Source organism: Platichthys flesus, chromosome 24, assembly GCF_949316205.1.
Source record: "Platichthys flesus chromosome 24, fPlaFle2.1, whole genome shotgun sequence".
NCBI classification, from domain to species: Eukaryota; Metazoa; Chordata; class Actinopteri; order Pleuronectiformes; family Pleuronectidae; genus Platichthys; species Platichthys flesus.
This window is the reverse complement of record NC_084968.1, coordinates 8,134,419-8,153,399: the sequence shown is the minus strand read 5'-3', so window position 1 is coordinate 8,153,399 and position 18,981 is coordinate 8,134,419. Positions and strand designations below refer to the sequence as shown.

Genomic DNA, 18,981 nt, shown 5'->3' with positions numbered 1-18,981 from the left:
GCGGGAGCGAGCACACTTGGGTCAGTGTTGCAGGTGTCCGTGTAGAGGTGATCTTAGATTGGTCGCAGGCCATTGGTTGTGCCGGTTGGAGTGACGTCTGAACCGGAAGTTAATGAACATTTTAGATCAACTCATCTAAAGGGACTGAAGCACATCATCGGAGTCATGATCGATCATCTATCAATCATATTATCAATAATCGTTGTCTGCAGAAACTATTTATATGTCAATCGTCTCTTTATCCTCACAGACACATTAGGATAAACTGGAGATCAACTTGCTTTCTCAGGCTTTTAATTCTTTAACTTTTCTTCTCTTTTAGTAGATTTTTATAAACAGGTTTTAAATGTTTATCTTCTCTGTATTAAAACTACTCTGAGCTGCATTTCTTGTGTGAAACGTTCTAAACAAATAAGTGTATTCTTTTTACTTTTGTCTGTTTTATTTAACAGCAGCGCAACTCTTATCTTCATTTACTATTTTATTCTTCTTCTCTTTTGTTTTAAGGGTACAGCTAATATTTATTCGATATATTGTGACTTTATGATTTCCCAGTGTGAACACTATGCGAAATATATGGGTACATGATTTGTCCCCTGCCTGCCCATCATGGATCATCTCCTCATTTTAAACAAGAGGCACAACCTGGAGCAAGGTTCAGACCAGTTTGTTTCATTGATGGTGGATATTAAACTGTCTTGTTATTGTTTTCTGTGAGTTTGTGGTCTGACTCAACCAATAGCCTTGCCACCGACCATCTGTGGATCAGTGGGAAGAGATTTCTACAGCCAGCTTCCAGAAGCTTGCGGACATCTTTCCCAGAAGAGCGGAGGAGACATTCATGTGAACAGTTCAACAATAACACATGATAAAAACCTTTCTGGTGTCCACATTCTTCTTCATGTAATAAAGTCAAATCATCTCAGATCTGCACTTTACACTCAGCAGCACTTCCAACCTCATAATGTAGACTTTCCATCCACTGATAGTTTGGGAGGCCACAGGCAACATTACAACTTTTACACAGCAGATCCCAAGGTGGGCTTCAGAGACCTCCACACTGTTTTTATTACAAATGTCTCCACTTGACAACTCACCACAAACAGTTTAGACAATTCTTGTCTTTTTTTTGTCTAACTTGCACGATCTGCTGGGGTTAACAGTTTTTCCTTTCACATAAGCACGTCTCTAAAACACCTCGGTGAGAATTGATTTTTTTCCGCACATGCCATGGCTGCACAATTAAACAAGCCCATAATAGCCAACAAATAAAAAGCCAGGATGAAAAAGATGAACCCAAAAATAAACCAGCCGCCTTCTCGGCCAGTCAGGAGGACTGTCAGCTGTTCTGGAGATTAGAACATTTTTTTAACAACAGAGAGAGTTTTCAAACATTTCCTTTGACGGTGTCCTAAGAAGACAGAACAGATTGGAGTTTTTCCGTCGCACACTTTAGTTTAACACAATGACAGCGTCTGACAAATCATCAAACAGGAGGCCACTTACACAGCTGGTGTAGAGAAGAAATGGCAGACACTTCTCAAAAACACGAGCTTCACGTTAAACACTTCTGAAGAGCTAGTGTCATCTTGGAACTTTGGTTGCAACGTGTATTTTTAGACGTACCTTTGTGTGGAGTATGTATCGAATGCAGCTGATTACGGCAGATTTAAGAAAATAAAAGGGATTCATAGATCTTTTTCATCTTTCTAATAAGATTTACTACTCCGATTTACTACTGGGTGGTCCTCAATCAATCAGTCAGTCAGTCAGTCATGCAAATGCCATGAAAACAATATCACACACAGTAAAACGCAAAAGACATGAGAAAAAGTAAAAGATATAACAATAAAAATGTAATTAACATAGTGTGCAGGATTGTGATATGTTTATTTGAGAGTTTTAGAGAAGCCAACAAAGTGGATTCAGTTTTTTTGTCTAAGAACAGAATCTTTGACACACTATTGATGAGATAATATGAAATAATATTGTTGCAATAACTTCTATTTGCGTTGACTCATTGTTTGAAAAGCTCATCCCAAAGTCCTGAAGCCTCATTTCGAGCCCAGTGGTGCGCGGACGAGACGAATGCTTTCCAATCGACAGCCCTCACTTTCCCAGTTGTGCGTGTCTGCGTGTCAGTGTGTCAGTGTGTGTGTGCGTTTTGTGTGAGTGAGGGCAACTGTCACCGCGAACAATGATAGATGCCATTTTTTTTTGAGGGGCCTATAAATAACGGAGCGCCTGAACAGAGGGATGAAGCCAAAATGTGCTCAGACAGACTGGCCCAGGTAGACGGATGGCAATGTGACGGCCTTAATGAGGGGACGGGTCCGCCCGGCACACAGGGATGAGAGCTCTGCAGATGGCTTGATGTCATCACTATGTGGCACAGTGTGTGTGGTTGTGTGACTTTGTGGGGAGAGGATGGGACACAGCATCGGAGAGTGACGGAAAAATCTTAAGTTGAAAGATCAGAAACAGCAACATGTCCAAGTGGGTCATCTGTGAACTTAGCTTTCACTCATCTATTTCTGTCCTCCTCTCTGAGAAATGTATAGTCGTAGTATATAGTATATAGATGAGGGATATTCAGCTGCAATATGCAACTTCACCAATAGATGTCACCACATTCTGCACTCTGAACCTTTAAAGACACCGCCCCATATCAAGGCTTTATTTTGTTATGTTTTTGGAGATATGTTCCTTGTGCCACCAGCTGGACAATAAGGACTGGAAGCTGAGACGCCTTTGACTTTGAAATGAATGTCAGCTTTGACCCTTCGGATGTAAAGCGGGATATCTAACCTGAATCCGAAATGTGTCGCGTTCGCCCCTTGAAAAAACAAACTGAAGCCTGGCTGGCACATTTAGAATAACCTCCGCTCTCTTTAGAATAAACAGCATTCACTTTCCACTTTAAATCAGATACGTAATGTTGGATCACAGTCTTTTTAGCACTATCAGCATGAAATCTCGGCAGCATCACAAAAATGCAAATTTTGCAGACACTCATGTGCTTTGGTTCCGGCGAAGATGTGACTAAGCCAGAAAATGAAGTGCAAACATCCGAATTTGCAAGTGTTTAAATGCAAACATTTGCAAATTGCCTGACCTTAGCACAAACAAAACTCGCATACTGATTGGACTCGGGCTCGTATTTAAATAAAGCCCATGTCAATTCACCAGACGACATTAACTCAGCATTTATCTCTGCAGGCAGCTGCTGGACAGTGACAGTGATCATCACTAACTCGGGGGATGCTAATTCTGCTCAAATCTATAACTGTCAGGCCTGGGAAGTTTAATTTTGGACGATAAGCAAAGGTAGGAGGAAAAAAATGGATATTTCTTTCCCTGGACGGCCAGAGCCACGTAATTACAGTCGGCACAGTAAGATGGCTTCACTCCGGTGGAAGCATCAATCTTCATTCCGGTGGCAAGTTTTCACAACGGAGCCCGATGCTTCCTCCGGAGTGCCACGAGCAGCGATTCGAAAAATGTAAACAGCACATCATTCGTCTGAGGCCGCTCGTTCCAGGGCCTCCCGGAGAGGAGAAGCACGAGAGGAATCGAGGAAAGGATCATCTCGCTGTCTGAAAACAGACAATTTAACGTTTGGGCGTCTGAAGGATTCTCTCGTAGCGGATTGAGATGTGGGATCTGACCCCCGGGACTCCTGAACGAGCCTTTGAGAAAAGATTTAAATGACCTGATTTGTTTTATCTTAATTCATTATCGATTCCCGCCCAAGGTGTCCTCGTCATCTTAAAGCAAGAGATACCATCACTCCATTTGCCTTGACGAGCCCCCCCCCCCCCCACGCTGCACAAACACCCCCCCGCCGATTGTCACCCCCTCCTCGCTGACAGCCCCAGATGAACTTTATGACAGATGGCGCCGCTGAAGAACCTCGGCGATTATTTGAGGATCACTCTCCCGCGCCTCAAGGGAATCGGAGATGCTGCCACCGATCAGGGGGGGGGGGGGTAACTGCTCTCTACATAATTCAAAAGTCTTATTATAATTTGTCACATCCAAGATGGCTCGGCGATACATCTTTGCCCGGGTGAAACATGTCTTTTATTAATGTGCCATTAATGAGAGTCTGGAGCGGAGCTGTCCAATGCTGAATGAATTTCCTGCGGGACCTTCGAAATTCAAGATGGCGGTTGGTGGCTTGTTGTAAAGATGGCTGTGACATAAAAGCGTTCATTTTCACACACAAGAGGTCAAAGTAACCAAAAGTGTCACGTGTGGGACTTTTGAGATTTTGTGCCATTTGCACAAAACACCCACACTATTTTTGGAGGCTACCGACACTGAAGCTGTGAGTGAAGTCATCGCTTGATCAATCGCCTGAATTGTGGAACGTTGTGTCATCGTTTCATCCATCTCCATTTTGTTGTTGTGTTACCAGAGTCGTGAGCAAAGTCTTTCTATTTCACAGCTTCCGTATTTTACCAGAACCTCTTTTTAATACAAATTCACTAACACTAAAAAGACGAAATAAAGAAATCAGACTGAACCAATCGAACATATTGAGCTTAGTTGTTCTTTGAAACTTCAACTATACTCTGTGCTCGGCTAAATTGAAGGCTCTGTGCCACCAATACTGACATCCAGTTCTGTTTGTTGAATGAATAAAGTGCTTTATTACCGACAGGAATAATATCCAGTAGTTTTATGCGTCACTGATTAAATACTCACAAGGATTTAATGACGCAGACACTAACTTGATGCTGTGAATGTTGCCGAACATTCAACATGGATCCGGTCAGAACATGTGCAGCACAGGAGCCTCAGTGAAGGCGATCGAAAATATGAAAGCAAATATTTAAACCGCTAAATCCGTCTAAAAAAAAAAAAAGGCTTTTATTTTATGTTCCTGTCAATGTTTTTAGTCTCATTGGTTTACATCTTTGATGATGTTATTAAAAAGGTAAAAGGAGTCTCTGGTCAGCTGAACAGTGATGAGACTACCGCTTTACATTTCACAATTTAATCATCCTTCTTAATTGGAATTTAAATAACATCTTAAAACTGATCTATGGTAATTGTTGTTGATCCTTCGCAACTCACGCTTTTGCATTGTTTTGCTTGATTTTGATTTAATTGGCTTGGGGGCAGATTTGTGCTGTTTATCTTCCCTATGCAATGTTTGTTTTGAAAGGATCTATACACGAATAAATCTTCACTTCGTAGAACAACGTCAAAATTTGAGCCCTCGGAGGCTGTTGACACAACCGAATCGTCAGCTACACGAGAAAGTGACGCTAATCCATCTCCGGAGCACTCTGCAGTCAGGGCGCACTCTGATTTATTCTCGCTCCCCGGCAGCGACTTCAAGCTGTGAGTGGGACTTGAGTTTCGGCTGTGGAGGAAAAAACCCAGGCTGGAAGGAGGTGGAATAGCTGGAAGACACACTCCTCTCATTATCCTCTCTTCTCGTGGCAGCGTCGACTTGCCCTAAGAGTCAGCTGTCAATCCCGAAACCGGGCATCAAGTCGGCAGGAGCCCACAGTGAACGCCGCGCTCATCAGATCTGCCGGCAGGGGGGGGGGGGGGGGGGGTGAAATCGCCCATAGAGGACCGCAGCCACAACCAGCCGCAATTAAAGTGCCGCTCCGGTGTGGGAACAGCGACCGGAGGCCACCTGAAGGTCAGGGAAAAAGCCAATTACCAGCTTGTCATACAGTATATCGTCAGCGAGGAAACACAAGGGCTCGGACTCACCTCGGCACTCGCAGCACACCCCCCCCCCCCCCCCCCCCGGCGAGGAGTCGGCGGTGTTCTCACATGAACAAAAAACTTTCAATTGGCAACTTTTTGTTTTATTATTGTCGGGGGACAAACTAGAAAAATGGAGGAAAACACGGCCCCGAGGTAAAAACGTATGCACGGGGCAACAGCTCAGACCATGCAGTTTCATTTACACAACTCTCAAATGGAATAGAAGAGATTGATCAAAACTTACAAAAATAGAGCATTTACAAAAACATATCTACAGAGACAGTTCAGTGGCAAAAATGGGGCTAGTCGTTTTTCTTCCATTCATTCATGTAAAAACGACTCTTTTCCAAGGAAGAAATGTACAATGGAAAAACAATAAAGAGACATTTCACAGTTTAAAGACGGGAGCGTGTCAGTTTGCAGTCTTTGGGACGGAAACCGTCGCTACACAGTAGTTTCATGTTTCCACAAACCGGTCTTAACACTGGCCGCGCTCTCCGTGCTTATTAAAGGCACCGCTTGTCCATTGTCTTTAAGTGTGCCGCCATTTTGGGTGATGAGGTTGAGTCCGTACGACTTGGGTTGGCTTTCTAATTCAGTGCCGCTCGGCTGGTTCACGGGGACAGAGTCTTTACTTGGGCTTGGAGCTGCAACAACAGCAGCAGCCTGCTCAGTCTCCACTGTCACCACTGTCCCTACTGTCACCACTGTCCCGTTCCCCAAGGTGCCGCCGCCGCTTCCCTTATCGGGGTAGCGGGAACGCCGCGGCAGGCTCGCACTGTCACTGCTGTCCTGCTGCAGCTGGCTCTGATGCCGCTCCCTGTACGCCATGTACGCCGCCCGCCGGCTGTTGCGTGCGGCTAAGTCATAGTGGTGGTGCCGCCGGTGGGACACGCTCTGCACGCTGCCGTCCACGCTGGTGGGCACGTCGTACGAGTACTCTCGCAGCACGGTGAGGCGGCTGGCTCTGTGCGCTCGCGCTCTGTTCTTGTGATGTCTGCTCGTGTGTCCGTTGGGGGGAGCTGTCGGGAGGTTGATGTTGTTCATCGGGCAGAACTGCACCTCAACCGGTGCCACGTGCATTTTAATCTCATTGTCTACCGAATGCTCAGTGAGGCTGTTGTCCAGAACGGCCGTACCGTTGGCTGTCACCGGTGCAGAGGGGGACTTGCACTGAGCTGCCTCTGCGTGCAGATTGGTCAGCTTGCTGCCGTGGGCGGAGTTGCGAACGCTCGGTGCGCTCTTATTGGTGTAGGAGGATTCTGCACTGCTGTGGCCGCACTTTGTGGACTCCCCGTCCGCCTTATGAGCGGACCCTGCAGTGGACGTCATCGCCACGTCCGGCTGAGACAGAAGGACGTCCTCCTGTGCAGAGTAGGCTCGCCTCCCAGAGCAGCAAGCCTGGGACCAGTAGCGACGCATATCCTGTCTGTTGGCGCAGTGATGTGCCACCATGAACGCCCCGAGCGCCAGAGAAGCCACGCCAAACAAGCAGGTAAAAGCCAAGTTGTAGGGGTGGTCCTGCGATACAGACATGGCGCCAAACACCCAGAGGGCCGCGTACAGCCCTGACGCCCCCGCCGCGCCCATCAACTGGGCAGAGAAGGTGTGTTCGTTCTCCAGGGCGGACAGCGGCACGGCGTGGGGGGCGGACATCACGGAAGACGCCGCCTCGTGAGGGTGGAGCCGGAGAACGAGGGGGCGGCAGTGGCCGCGGGGGCCGTCGAGCACCGCCTCCTCATTGGCCGGAGCGAGATGCTGCTGCTCCTCGGTCGGCTCCTTGAGCTCGTAGCGGCGCTCGGGGTGGCGGCGCAGCTGGAGCAGGATGCTGAGGAAGTACATGCAGTCCACGAAGATGATGAATCCGACCGGGCCGTAAAACGCCCCGATGCTGGGCTCCCACGCCATCCAGCAACTGGAGCGGGGGGGGAAACAGACGAGACAAATTAAACAACATTAAGATTCTTAATGATAATGAGTTTTATTCTCATTATATCAGGATCTTTTAATTCTTAAATGTCAGCAGTGCTCATTAAAACAAAACTCTTCCACCTCGACTTAATTCATCACTTTCGTTATTTACTTCACAAACTTATGGTCTGCCTCGGGGGAACTTTCGCCTCTCATCTCTACAGTGGCTCTCCCGTTACGTTCAATAACACAGGCTGGACTCGTCCTGCTTTGCGAGAGGAATTAATTAAAACTCAGAAGACTCCAGACAGACACAGGTCCAGATTTCTCAATTAGTCAGCCACATTGCAGAGTCCAAACAGCTGCCACTGTAGAGAGCGGGCGGGGGGGGGGGGGGGGGGGGGGGGGGGGGGGCTCACTCTAAACTGGCAGCAGTTGCTACTTGCTTGGATGCACATGCCATTAATAGGACTCCGTAATCAGAACTTCAGGGAATAAAAATGGTTCTACCCCCGTGAAAATATCTACTATTCACTTAAACAGCGCGGCCTGGCTGCTCAATAATGAAGCCACTCTGTCCTCCTGAGGGAAGAACCTAAAAGTTCCCATGGGCTCAGATGCTGCCTAATTAAACGCCATCGTCTGGATACGAATTATGAATCGTTTTCCTTGAGCACAAACTGAGAAACAAGAACTTGAATCGCTTCTTAAACAAGAGACTACTTACTAAGGTGCACTGGTCCGGCTTCCATAGTTTTTGATGTTAGCTGCCGCCGTGATGCCGCACACAATGATGGGTATCCCTCCGCCAATTAAGTAGAACCTTGCAGAGGAAGAACGGAGAGGAGTTTCTGCGTCAGTCATTGTGTTTGACTCAAGTCGGCATGAACTGGACACAGAGGTTCAGTACTGTCTAAGGCCTCTACACTGACACCATGTGGCCCTTTCACCAACAAACATGGACAGGTTTTACAAATGTTGCCTGCTCAGTCATACAAGCTCATAGAGAATAAGCAAAGGTGTCACATTTATGAGGAAACTATTTGAAATAAAGAATGTTCAAAACATCGCCAAAAACATTGCTGTATTTCTTGTGAGAAGTTAGAAGCGACATAGTAATCTGCAGTTTGTCGGCATTACATGAATAAAACATGTGAATCAAATGGCTTCAGTTTTAAATTGTGCTCTAATATTTAAGCCGATCCAGGTCTGCTGCAAGAGCAAGAAACACTTGCTCTTGCAAATTGTAATTACAAATTGTAATTACTATAAAAGTTAAATTCTGGTACGATGTTGGTTCATTTCAAAGTTGTGTCAAATAAATACAGGAGCAAAAGAAGACTGATAAATCTGTAATGAACATTACTAGATCTAAATCTCTTTGTGGTGTTTCATATTAAGTCTCACTTATAGGCAGTTTGTTAACAGAACAACAATATGTGCAGTTTAAACAATAACAAAACATGATGTCTTCACTGCAAAGTTGAGAGAATTTGAACTGTTACCTCCCCCTGCCAGCAGGTGGTGCCAACGTGACAAGAGTAACTCGGGATAATTTGTTTTTCCATTAGTTTGGTTGTACTAGTGGTCAGATCTGTCTTCCTGTGTCTTATAAAGTTCTTGATTTGAAAATCAGTAGGTCCAGAGTGAGTGGTAGTGGTAATGGTGTCGGTGGTGTCATACCTCAGCATAGGCCGCGGAGGTGGCGGGGGCTCATCCAGCTCCTCATAGCGCTTGGCCTTGCGTGTCACCTGTTTGTAGATGTTGCGTGCGGTCACTCCGACCCACAGCGCCGTCGCCAGAGTGGAATAGTGCAGCAAGATACCGACCTACAAGAGACCACACCATTGTAAGTATGACGTTTACTAAAACAATTGAAATGTTATCAGACACATCCATTAGAGTCAGTCACGCTCCTGCTGTGTTGAGTGATTTTTACACTGGAGAATTTTAATTGTTTATATTTGAGCATTTTTAAATAAGCATTACTCAAACCTGACATCTACATATATGTCTCAGGTGAGCTGGTCCCAAGTGGACGGCTCCAAGTACAGGTGTGAATGTTCCCAAGATGCATTGAGGTAAGATCACTCAGGTGATCTGGGAACACAAATTTGTTCCGGGCCACATTTTAAGACCCCCTATCTCTCTTTCAGAGAACGTAACCATCAACCTGAGTTGAAAATCCCTTTATGCCAGAAGGGATTCAATAAATTAACACTCACTTTTCTGTCCAGGTACTTAAAGAAAGAATTAGTAATGTGTCTCAGTGCACCACAAACCGTGAGAGGTGGTGTTCAACTGCCTCTAGCTCTGGAAATGATCGACTGTATCTTTCCTTGTATCTTTTACTGAGTTTCCCCCACTTTTATGAGCGGAGTGAATTTAGCCCAGGGCAACCTCTACAACTTTTTTTCCCCCCTTGAAAACTTCCAAAGCACATGTTCCCTTTCGACTGAGAGCAGACATAGCCGGGGTGTGGAGGTTGTGCAGGCGCTGTTCACTCACTGCTTGGCAGACGCTGGCGTAGCGCGTCTGATTGATGCCGCCCACAAAGACCCCGCAGGTGAGGGAGATGTGGAAGCAGAGGTTGACCAGCATGTGCCAAAACTTGCGGCTCACACGGACCGACCTGGAGATCAATGGAAACACAACAAACACATCACAAGATTAACAGAAAGTCGTTGGCTCTAACAAATTAGAGAGACGTTTCAAATGTTTATACTTGTGGGTCTTGAAGAACCAATATTCTCAAGCTTTGTTTAATTTGTCTGCTTGTTTAGAATCTTTGCTCCCATTTTTTTGTGGGAACAAGTTCACATCATGTTTGCTACTCGCATGAATCACATACGTCAAGTGTTTTAAATAATTAATGCAGTAAATCTTGTTGTGTACTTGGCATAAGTAGTTAGCAAAAACATAAATAATTACCTGTGGTGATAGATGTAACTAACAATAATGGTGATCAGACAGAGGAGGAGGATGATAGTGGTGGCGTAGATGACTGGGTGAAGGGGCTGGATACTGGGAGAGAAATGCTCCACACTGCTGAGGTCCTGCAACAGAGATGTAACTTTATTACACCACAATAAGACTCAAAATACATTCATTCTAATGCTGATCAACAATAACAAACCAAAAGGCTCATCTGGAAGAACTGAATTTAATCCTTAAAGTTCTTTGTGTAAAAAGGTATAGTGCTGTTCCCTCAATGAACACATGACCCCGAGGAGGATCGGCCCGGTTGAAGGTCTTACCATGAGCAGGCCATAGTTGCCGAGGGAGTTGCAGGATATGGTGGTGAAATTGTCGTGGTGGCCCAGGATGTGGCAGCCGTCGCTCTGCCACGCTCCCTGTCCCCCCACCAGGCTCACGTTCCAGTTGGCGGACACGGGATCGGAGCCCCGGGCGAACCGCCGCAGGGTGACGTTAACGGGGGTGCGCAGAGCGTGCAGGGACATGCCGTCTACACGCCAACACAGAGAGGGGGGGTTTCAGAATAGACAGAAAAACTCATAGACAAGATATTATCTGAGAAGCCATTTGGTTTCAGTGGCTTTATGTGTCAGAACATCCTCAGATAGCTCACCTATTTTGGCCATGATGACGGGGGTCGCCACACTCCTCTTCCCTCCATCATCCAGTTGGGAGGAGTTGCCAGTAGAGGGGAAGAACTTGCCATTGCGGAAGGCCAGTAGGTGGAGCTTGTAGACCGTGTCCTCGGCCTGCCCGGGGAATGCTGCCTCGATAAAGAGAGACTGAGGAAGCTGAAGGGAGGCCTCCACAACCGTGCTCTATAGAAACAGAGGTGTAAGAAATAATATAATAAGATATTTACAATGTCTTCTTATGTTTTGATTATGTTTCGCCATAAGGAAAGTTGAAAACAATCTAACTGAAGTGCTAACAAGGTGGTATCTCTGGTGGGAGCTGACCTTGTGAAGGACGCTGGAGAAGGCACTGCTGGTGTTACATTTGAAGGTGAGCTGCCGGTCCTGGTTGAGCGAACGCTCGGGGCTCGGCCTCTGGAACAACATGCAGGTCATGCCGTTCCAGTCGTTGGCCCGGACTGTGTGGGCCTCTAGTGCTATGTTGGTCGATGGCTGGAAGGAGAAAAGGGGGAAAAAAGGATTATGACACAAGCCCTCCCGAAAAACTAAAACGTTCAAGGGGCAAAACCATCGACGAGACCAACCAGGGAGAAGGCTTGTGCCGTGGCCAGGCGGTAGACGGCGATCTTCTGGAGGCAGGCCACGATGCGGGAGCAGGCCGTGGCCTCGTGCTGAGCCATCCCCAAGACCCTCTCGTCGGCCAGCATCACGTTACTGGCAATGCTCAGCATCACCTCGCCGAGCTGGGATCAGGCAACAGAGAAACTTAGCAGAAACTCGCCACGACATATACACAGCATCGCTCGAGGGGAAACACAAGACATGTGATTGTGGTCAGCCGGCATCTTGTTTGAATCAGACGGCACTTAACACCTGCTCGAGTGAGATGCCCGACACGGCTCTTGGGACGATTGGAAACACACGTCGAGCCCGGTGCCGCCCGACTAAACTTTAAATCTCAGGGTGACTCGCCCGTGGCACTTTTGCATCGCGCTAGCTCCTCCTCGCTCGTTCATTCATTAAAAAGATGTTGTTCTGTTTGAATTTGCTGACCTCCAGCTGTGCCGGAGGTCGTGAAAAGACCCTCCTCCTCATTAAAACAACATGACATCAGACAAATGTCGAACATTAATCTGTTTGTCTTTCGACAGGGAAATAAAAGCATCACAACGTCAATGTAGACTCGTAAAAAAAAGTCTGTTACGCAACTTTTGTCTCTAATTTTCCTCTCACGGTTAGCGAGGCCACCGCACCGCAGCACTTACGTCTTTAAACTTGTCCACGAACTTGCCAAACTTCTCGATCATCTCGGCCACAAAGATGATGTCCATCTTGTCTGAGAAGTTGGCGGCCTCGATTGTGCAGACCAGCAGACGCCGGGCACTGTGAACCACGTTGGTCTCGTTCAGAGGCATCTAAAAAGGAGGATAGAGAAAAATATAAATATTAGGATTGAATGCCGGCTTTGAAGTTAAGGGCAGCTTCTCCGTTCAAAGACGAGCAAACGATAAAACAGAAAGCCGAGGAGACAATAAGTAAAGTTTCATGTTGGAGAGCAACAAGCTGACTAACAGACCTGGTTGATGACGTGGAGAACTCTGGTGACGTCTTTCTGGAACTGGCAGCGGGAGTAGTCGTCCTCCGCCCACAGCCCCTCTCGATCACAGAAGCGCCACGCCCGCTGCTCTTCGCCTGAGCTGCCCGAGTAGGTGCCTGCGCTCGACGGCAGCTTGTTGCAGGGGAGGTAGGCTCTGATCCCCGCCAGGGTGCGAGGCCACCTGGAAAGAGCCCAACCCAATCAGTCCTGCTGTTTCAGATCCACTTATTTCGCCCCTGAGTTTGTGTCATCAGCTGCTTTCAGACATGCATTGAATAGCCCACGTGAGAACAAGGCAGGAAAGGGCGTGTTGACGGCGTTTCTCACATGTGCGGAAATTCTCTGGAGTTCCTGTCTAAAAACGTCTTTAATGTGCATCAAATATATCACTGGCAGCAGAGTAGTGCAAAAGAGGCTAAAGCCATGAAGAAATTCGAATGTTCAACCACAAGGGGGGGCCACAGTGCTTATTATGACAACAGGGGAACGTCCAGCAGTAGATGAAATGCATTAAATATAACTTTTGAGAGAATGGGTGAGTATGTACTTTTAATTATTCCGTATGGAAAAATATGAGGTCAAATTAACAAATAAAAAACGAACATTCTTTATGATTAAATATGTGCAACAAGCTATTTTAAACCAAAACATTGTTGAAATAGTGAACATTTTGAAACTAATATCTATATAATATATCTAATATCTAATATAAAATACAGGCTTTTACGAGGGATGGAGTTACACTCAGTTCTAAAGATATTAATTGCGGAGCTCCTTTTTCTGGCTGACCTGAACTCTCCCTTGTTGTTAGAGACGCGTTCAGGGTCGCAGTACTTGGCAGAACTCTCCAGCACCACAATGTGGACAGTCCTGGTGGTGTTGCCCCTGCTGGTCCGAATCCGGCACTCCCAGTTCCCGGTGAAACCAGGCTGGATGTTCGAGATGGTCAACGCACTGATGGGAGGGGGGGGAAGACGACAAAAAGAAGAGAAACCTTCAGAAATGTTGGCCCACCTGCCGGATTTCCCCACATGATCACTGAGAGCACACCCCACCTAAGATTAACAAACTTTGTCATACCTGGCGATCAATGAGCAGTTCTGCACCATGCGCTTTTCGATGACGATTCCCTGGGCGGCGTCGGACTGGACCATTCGGCCGTTCTGGTACCACAGCACCTGCATGTCCTCGGCCACGAATGAGGCCTGACACTGGAACGGCAAGCTGTCGCCCTGGAAAACCACCTGACGCTGGGACGGAGTCAGCTGGAAGGAGGGCAGCTCGAGCGGAGCGTCTGAGGAAACGAGGGGAAAGATTCACATTCTATTTCATATTTGTCATTTTTCGCCATTGATTCGGGGTTGCGGTGCCATTTCATTTCACAGTTGGCCCCCTTGCGGACACGCGGGAAAGCGAAAGCAGCATGTTGAATTCTTGAGTGCTGTTTGTCATTCATGACAGGCCACCGGCTCCCTCTGGATCTATGCAATGTATTTCATAATTCCTCACTGTGGCGAGTGCCAAACTGATAAGACGTGAGCAAGTACAAACAAAGGCCCGGGCAGCCCTTCCCTTATCACCCGTGTCATTGCACAAGCCCCCGTTCTCCAGACGCCAGCCTCACTGACACCAACACGGAGAAATTAAAGAGACAGTGCAACATTTCTGACACCGCAATCTGTGGAACTACTCCAACATTAAAAACTGGCACAGAGATCTAATGAAAGATAAGGTTTCAGAGGGGTATATTTAGGCTGCGTTACATCTTTGTGTGTATATATGCAGATTTAAGTTTAGCTCAGGTGTGTGTGTGTGTGTGTGTGTGTGTGTGTGTGTGTGTGTGTGTGTGTGTGTGTATCCGTACCACAGGTGAGGAGATCCGGCCTGACGGAGGTTATCTGCTGACCCTGAAGAGACTGCGGGTAGGAGCACTTGGTGTTCTTGACGGCGATGCTCTTCTCCTTGATCCAAGACGGAAGCCACAGAAGGTTGCAGTCGCACAGCAGGTAAGGTGTCTGAAACTCCCTGTGGATAGATGAAAAGAAACACACACGAACAAGAGGGATGTCAGTTTGTGATTGGGCTCTAACAAATATCAATGTGGGTCATTAGTTTCCATGATGGATAACCCCTAATTTGCATGTTTTATGGCTTAATCACAGTTTTATTTGCTTTGCTGACAGATGTTAAATGTACAGATGTCACATACACACTGACGCCTGCATGTGGGACTTACAGTGACTTCAGAGACACCAGGCTGTCAAAGGTCCCCGGGGACAACGAACTGAACATGTTCCCGGAAAGGTTCCTGGAAATACAGAAAAGACCGAAATGTTGTTTCTTTCGAGCCGGAACATGATAATGAAATGATTACATTATATCCATAAAATGACTCGTGACTTACAGTCTGATGAGATTGGTGAGGCCCTTGAAGATGTCAGTGTTCAGACAGCCGATGCTGTTGTTGGACAGGTCTCTGAAACACACACAGAAGGAAATTCCTTTTTTATTTCTTCTACATTTCAGAATTTACACATGGTAGCTATAACGTTTAAAATACCAACAATTAGTGAGAAATAATAAGGCTGAATATGTAAACAGTAAATTGTTTAACAGAACCAGGTTGAGGCAAAGAGCCTGACAGGTTCACAGCATTCAAGGAGATTCTCAGTAATGTGTGTGTGTGTGTGTGTGTGTGGGCCTCAAGGGGAACCTCCACATCAAAGACAGAGAAACACTTCGGGAGGCGATTAATCACCTATTATTAATGTCAAACACGTCAAAAAAGTGTGTGTTTCTCCTCTGGAGGCGACCTGACACGATGTCTCTGGCAAACATCAGACATCAGTCGGAGACTCCTGACGCTTCCTGAAGGGAGCGAACACGGAAAAGATTGATCTTCCCTCGGTGAATTACACCCGGTGTGCAAACATGAAGTGAAATGGTTGTAGAGAATACCCCCCCCCCCCCAGCTGAGGAGCCAGGACCACCCAAAACCCACAAGCAGACATGTTTGAGCCCCGTTATAAAACTGCGGCTCTTGTTCTGATATCTTACGATTGTCATGTTGACAATAATGATGAGATTAACACAAAAACAGATATAACAAGGAAACATTCCAGATACACATATTGCTAATTCTACAGTCGTTAAATTGTAAAATGTCTCTTCGGGTCTATGAATAATCAGTTAAAGACCTTTTTAAGAGCAGATAAATCTACAAAGCAGGAAGGTAATAATTAAGCCAAATATAAATATGTATTCCATGTAGAGACCCCTCTGCTTTTTAAACAAAGGCAGAATGAAGTGTTAATTATCTTTTTTTGAATCTCATTTATACATTATTATTTGCAACATTGATTTACAAAACAATACGCTGAAAGGCTCTAAAACCCTATGAGGAGCTCTAGATGATAATTGCCTGCGGGTTTGAAATAACAAGTGATTCCTTTCATGTATCCATTTGATCTTATCTCAACAAAAACAACGCTTAGTACAGCTTCAGAATTTGTGAGAACTAAACCTTATTAGCTTTGATAAGTTGAACTTGTGATTTTTATCCCCAAAACTATTTTTAAGATCTTAAAATCAGTATGACATAACAGAAATTATCTACACTCCACTGCATTCTCACATGAGCTTATTTGAGCATCTTCTGGGCAAAATGTCCGGACTTAAGTTTGTGTCTGAAAGCAGCAATGACAATTCCAAAATTCTAGGGGTCAAAGCACCTTGACAGTAGCTGCAACACACGTCCCACTGTGATCCAACAATTGGAAAGTGCCCGGAAAGGAAACAAGAGCCTGGGAGAGAAGACAGAGCTTCACCTCACACCACCAGACGAACTGTATCCCGCGGTGTTCCAGGAATGCGATACTGACACAAAGTGTTACCAGGAAAATCGCTGCCTGGCATATGCTAACATCCCAGCATTTATGTAATTATTGGCGTTGGTCCTCAAGGTACCAGCTGCGGAATTTACAGTGCGAGGCTATTAGTTCCACTTGGAAGAAAAGAAAATGAGGTTTCTTTGCAGGCTCGCCAAGCGTTGTGTCGGGCGAGGGATAACACAGGGAAAAGTGAAGGGTGGCGGGGGCTCCCAAAGCTAGGGGCATACTTTAATCTCACTTTATCGCCTTGATTCAAATACAAGAGTTACCGCTACATTAGGGGACTTAATGCAATATGGTAAATACTTGTGAACAAATATAATTTCAGTGATTTTCATACATGGCTTTGGAGCCATTACCCACAGCTCTATCCAGTTTCCGTCTGCCTTTAATAAGTATTCATGTAAAGACCCAGACACTGTGGCAAGTTAACAGCACAGAGGACTGCTTCACTGCAGCGCTTCAGTTGTCGTGGAGGATACGAGGAGCAGAGGCAAAAATAGCCCCCGATGTGATTAGGCTCCAGTCTCAACTGTTCAGCTGTTGGTGGAATGCAGAGTAAAGCCGGCCGAGGCCTGAGGGATCCAGTGGATTGAGTGTGTTGTGTGTGTTTTACATCTCAAACTGAGTGTGAGGTGAGTTATGGGAGACACAGGTGTGTCTTCTCCCCGAGGGTGGAAGTACACCTTATACTCCAGCTGACGACTTCTATGTGTTTTAGATTTCAACTGGGTATGGATATTTTTTTATATTGATCCAATGAGGGTTCACACACAAATCTTATATCAGTAAGTTGTATTTGGCATTTTCATTAAAAGTAAGACCCCAGCCTTGTATTTGACACAATAAACAATGCAAATAGATGCGTATTTATATTCCCATTTGATCTATTCTACATATTTTGAATTGGGTTTGTGTGGGGTGTATAATTATTCATTAAATTTATTGTTAAACTATAAAAAATCAAGACATTCAAATGTCATGGTCTTTGATAAGGGTTTGATACATTTTTGGAATCAATGCCAAATTTCTTTTGATTTAAAATCTGAAATATTTTACTGCCCAAAACATCTATACCCATAGCTCTAGTTTAAATGTCAACTTTAGGCATTTAAAGATTATTAGTTATTAGAATTAAAACTGTATGTATCTTGCTCAGTTAGTCAAGAAGTGAGGAATCTAAATTACACACGTCCCCCTAAGATGCGTTGATGCAAAAGCTGTTTAATTCAACAAGACGAATGTCTGATATGTGTAGAGCCCTTATTGTTCCCAAAACTTCTGAAGCCCTCTCTTTAAAGTGCCCCCTGTCACCGCTCTGTGACAACACACAGAAGATAAATGGGTTCTCCAAATGGCCTGTCTTGAAAGGAGAAGAAAACTAATTAGGCAACGCTGAGGAGGGAGGCGGACGCACAGATGGAGGGAAATTAGCTTGGCCAGAGTGGAGTCCAAGACAAAGACAAAAGAGAAAGGTAGAGGAGCATGTGCCAAAGATTTGTCAAATAAATGTGACATAAGAAAATGTGTACTTTTTTATTCATTCCATTGCAATTTTCCCTAAAAGGTTGAACTAATAGGGTGGGTGTGCTGCTGCAGATGCCAGCCCCTGATGTGGAGCTTCTGTGTTTACATTCCCAGGCTCCGGCACTACCTCATCATCTCCCTTGCTCGTCTTCTCCACTCAGCGCTCCCTCCCTTTCACAGTTGGGAGAGCAACTACCCTTTGAAAATGAACCGAGCTGGGTGGGGCCAATTAAACTTTAGCCCCCAGGCAAAAACCTAACCCTGCTCTGGAACGAGTATCGAGGAGATTCGCAGATCAGCGCGCGGCGGTACAGTGCGATGATGTTAATATGCGGAGGACACACAGGCCGGCAGGGATCCATCTGAGCGTGGAATGAATATGCATCGAGGGGGAGGAGGAGAGAGGGGGGGGACCGAGGCCGGGCCTGAGCCAAGAAGCTGACTGCCTTCCTGTCTCGCTCTTACTGCTCCACAGCAGCAGCCAAGCTCAAGTTTGTGTTGGCAGCGGCCGGGGTGCTGTCGGGTGATCCCAATTCATGCTGTGTTCCTGCTCTCTCTCATGCACACACACACACACACACACATAGATAGATACATACATACACACACAACAGTCGATTAAACACACAGTCTCTGACCTCCCACACTGACACACCACATATCTCAGATGGTCTCGAGCTTTATGTATTCTCTGCAAATCAAAATTATTCTC

General features: G+C 46.0%; 1 protein-coding gene across 1 annotated transcript in view; it reads right to left on the bottom strand.

Moving 5' to 3' along the window:
* Positions 1-5,812: 5,812 nt before the first annotated feature.
* The window catches only part of adgra3 (adhesion G protein-coupled receptor A3), a 28,774-nt gene continuing 15,605 nt past the window's right edge, over positions 5,813-18,981 (bottom strand). The window contains exons 4-19 of the mRNA XM_062384047.1: positions 15,257-15,328; positions 15,089-15,160; positions 14,717-14,877; positions 13,933-14,146; positions 13,642-13,806; positions 12,832-13,033; positions 12,521-12,670; positions 11,840-11,998; positions 11,580-11,747; positions 11,234-11,438; positions 10,902-11,110; positions 10,576-10,700; positions 10,153-10,276; positions 9,328-9,473; positions 8,372-8,467; positions 5,813-7,648 (exon numbers count right to left, since the gene is read on the bottom strand). Of these exons, the coding sequence (XP_062240031.1) occupies positions 6,178-7,648; positions 8,372-8,467; positions 9,328-9,473; positions 10,153-10,276; positions 10,576-10,700; positions 10,902-11,110; positions 11,234-11,438; positions 11,580-11,747; positions 11,840-11,998; positions 12,521-12,670; positions 12,832-13,033; positions 13,642-13,806; positions 13,933-14,146; positions 14,717-14,877; positions 15,089-15,160; positions 15,257-15,328 (3,739 nt within the window). The 3' untranslated portion in view covers positions 5,813-6,177. The remainder of the gene's footprint in view (positions 7,649-8,371; positions 8,468-9,327; positions 9,474-10,152; positions 10,277-10,575; positions 10,701-10,901; positions 11,111-11,233; positions 11,439-11,579; positions 11,748-11,839; positions 11,999-12,520; positions 12,671-12,831; positions 13,034-13,641; positions 13,807-13,932; positions 14,147-14,716; positions 14,878-15,088; positions 15,161-15,256; positions 15,329-18,981) is intronic.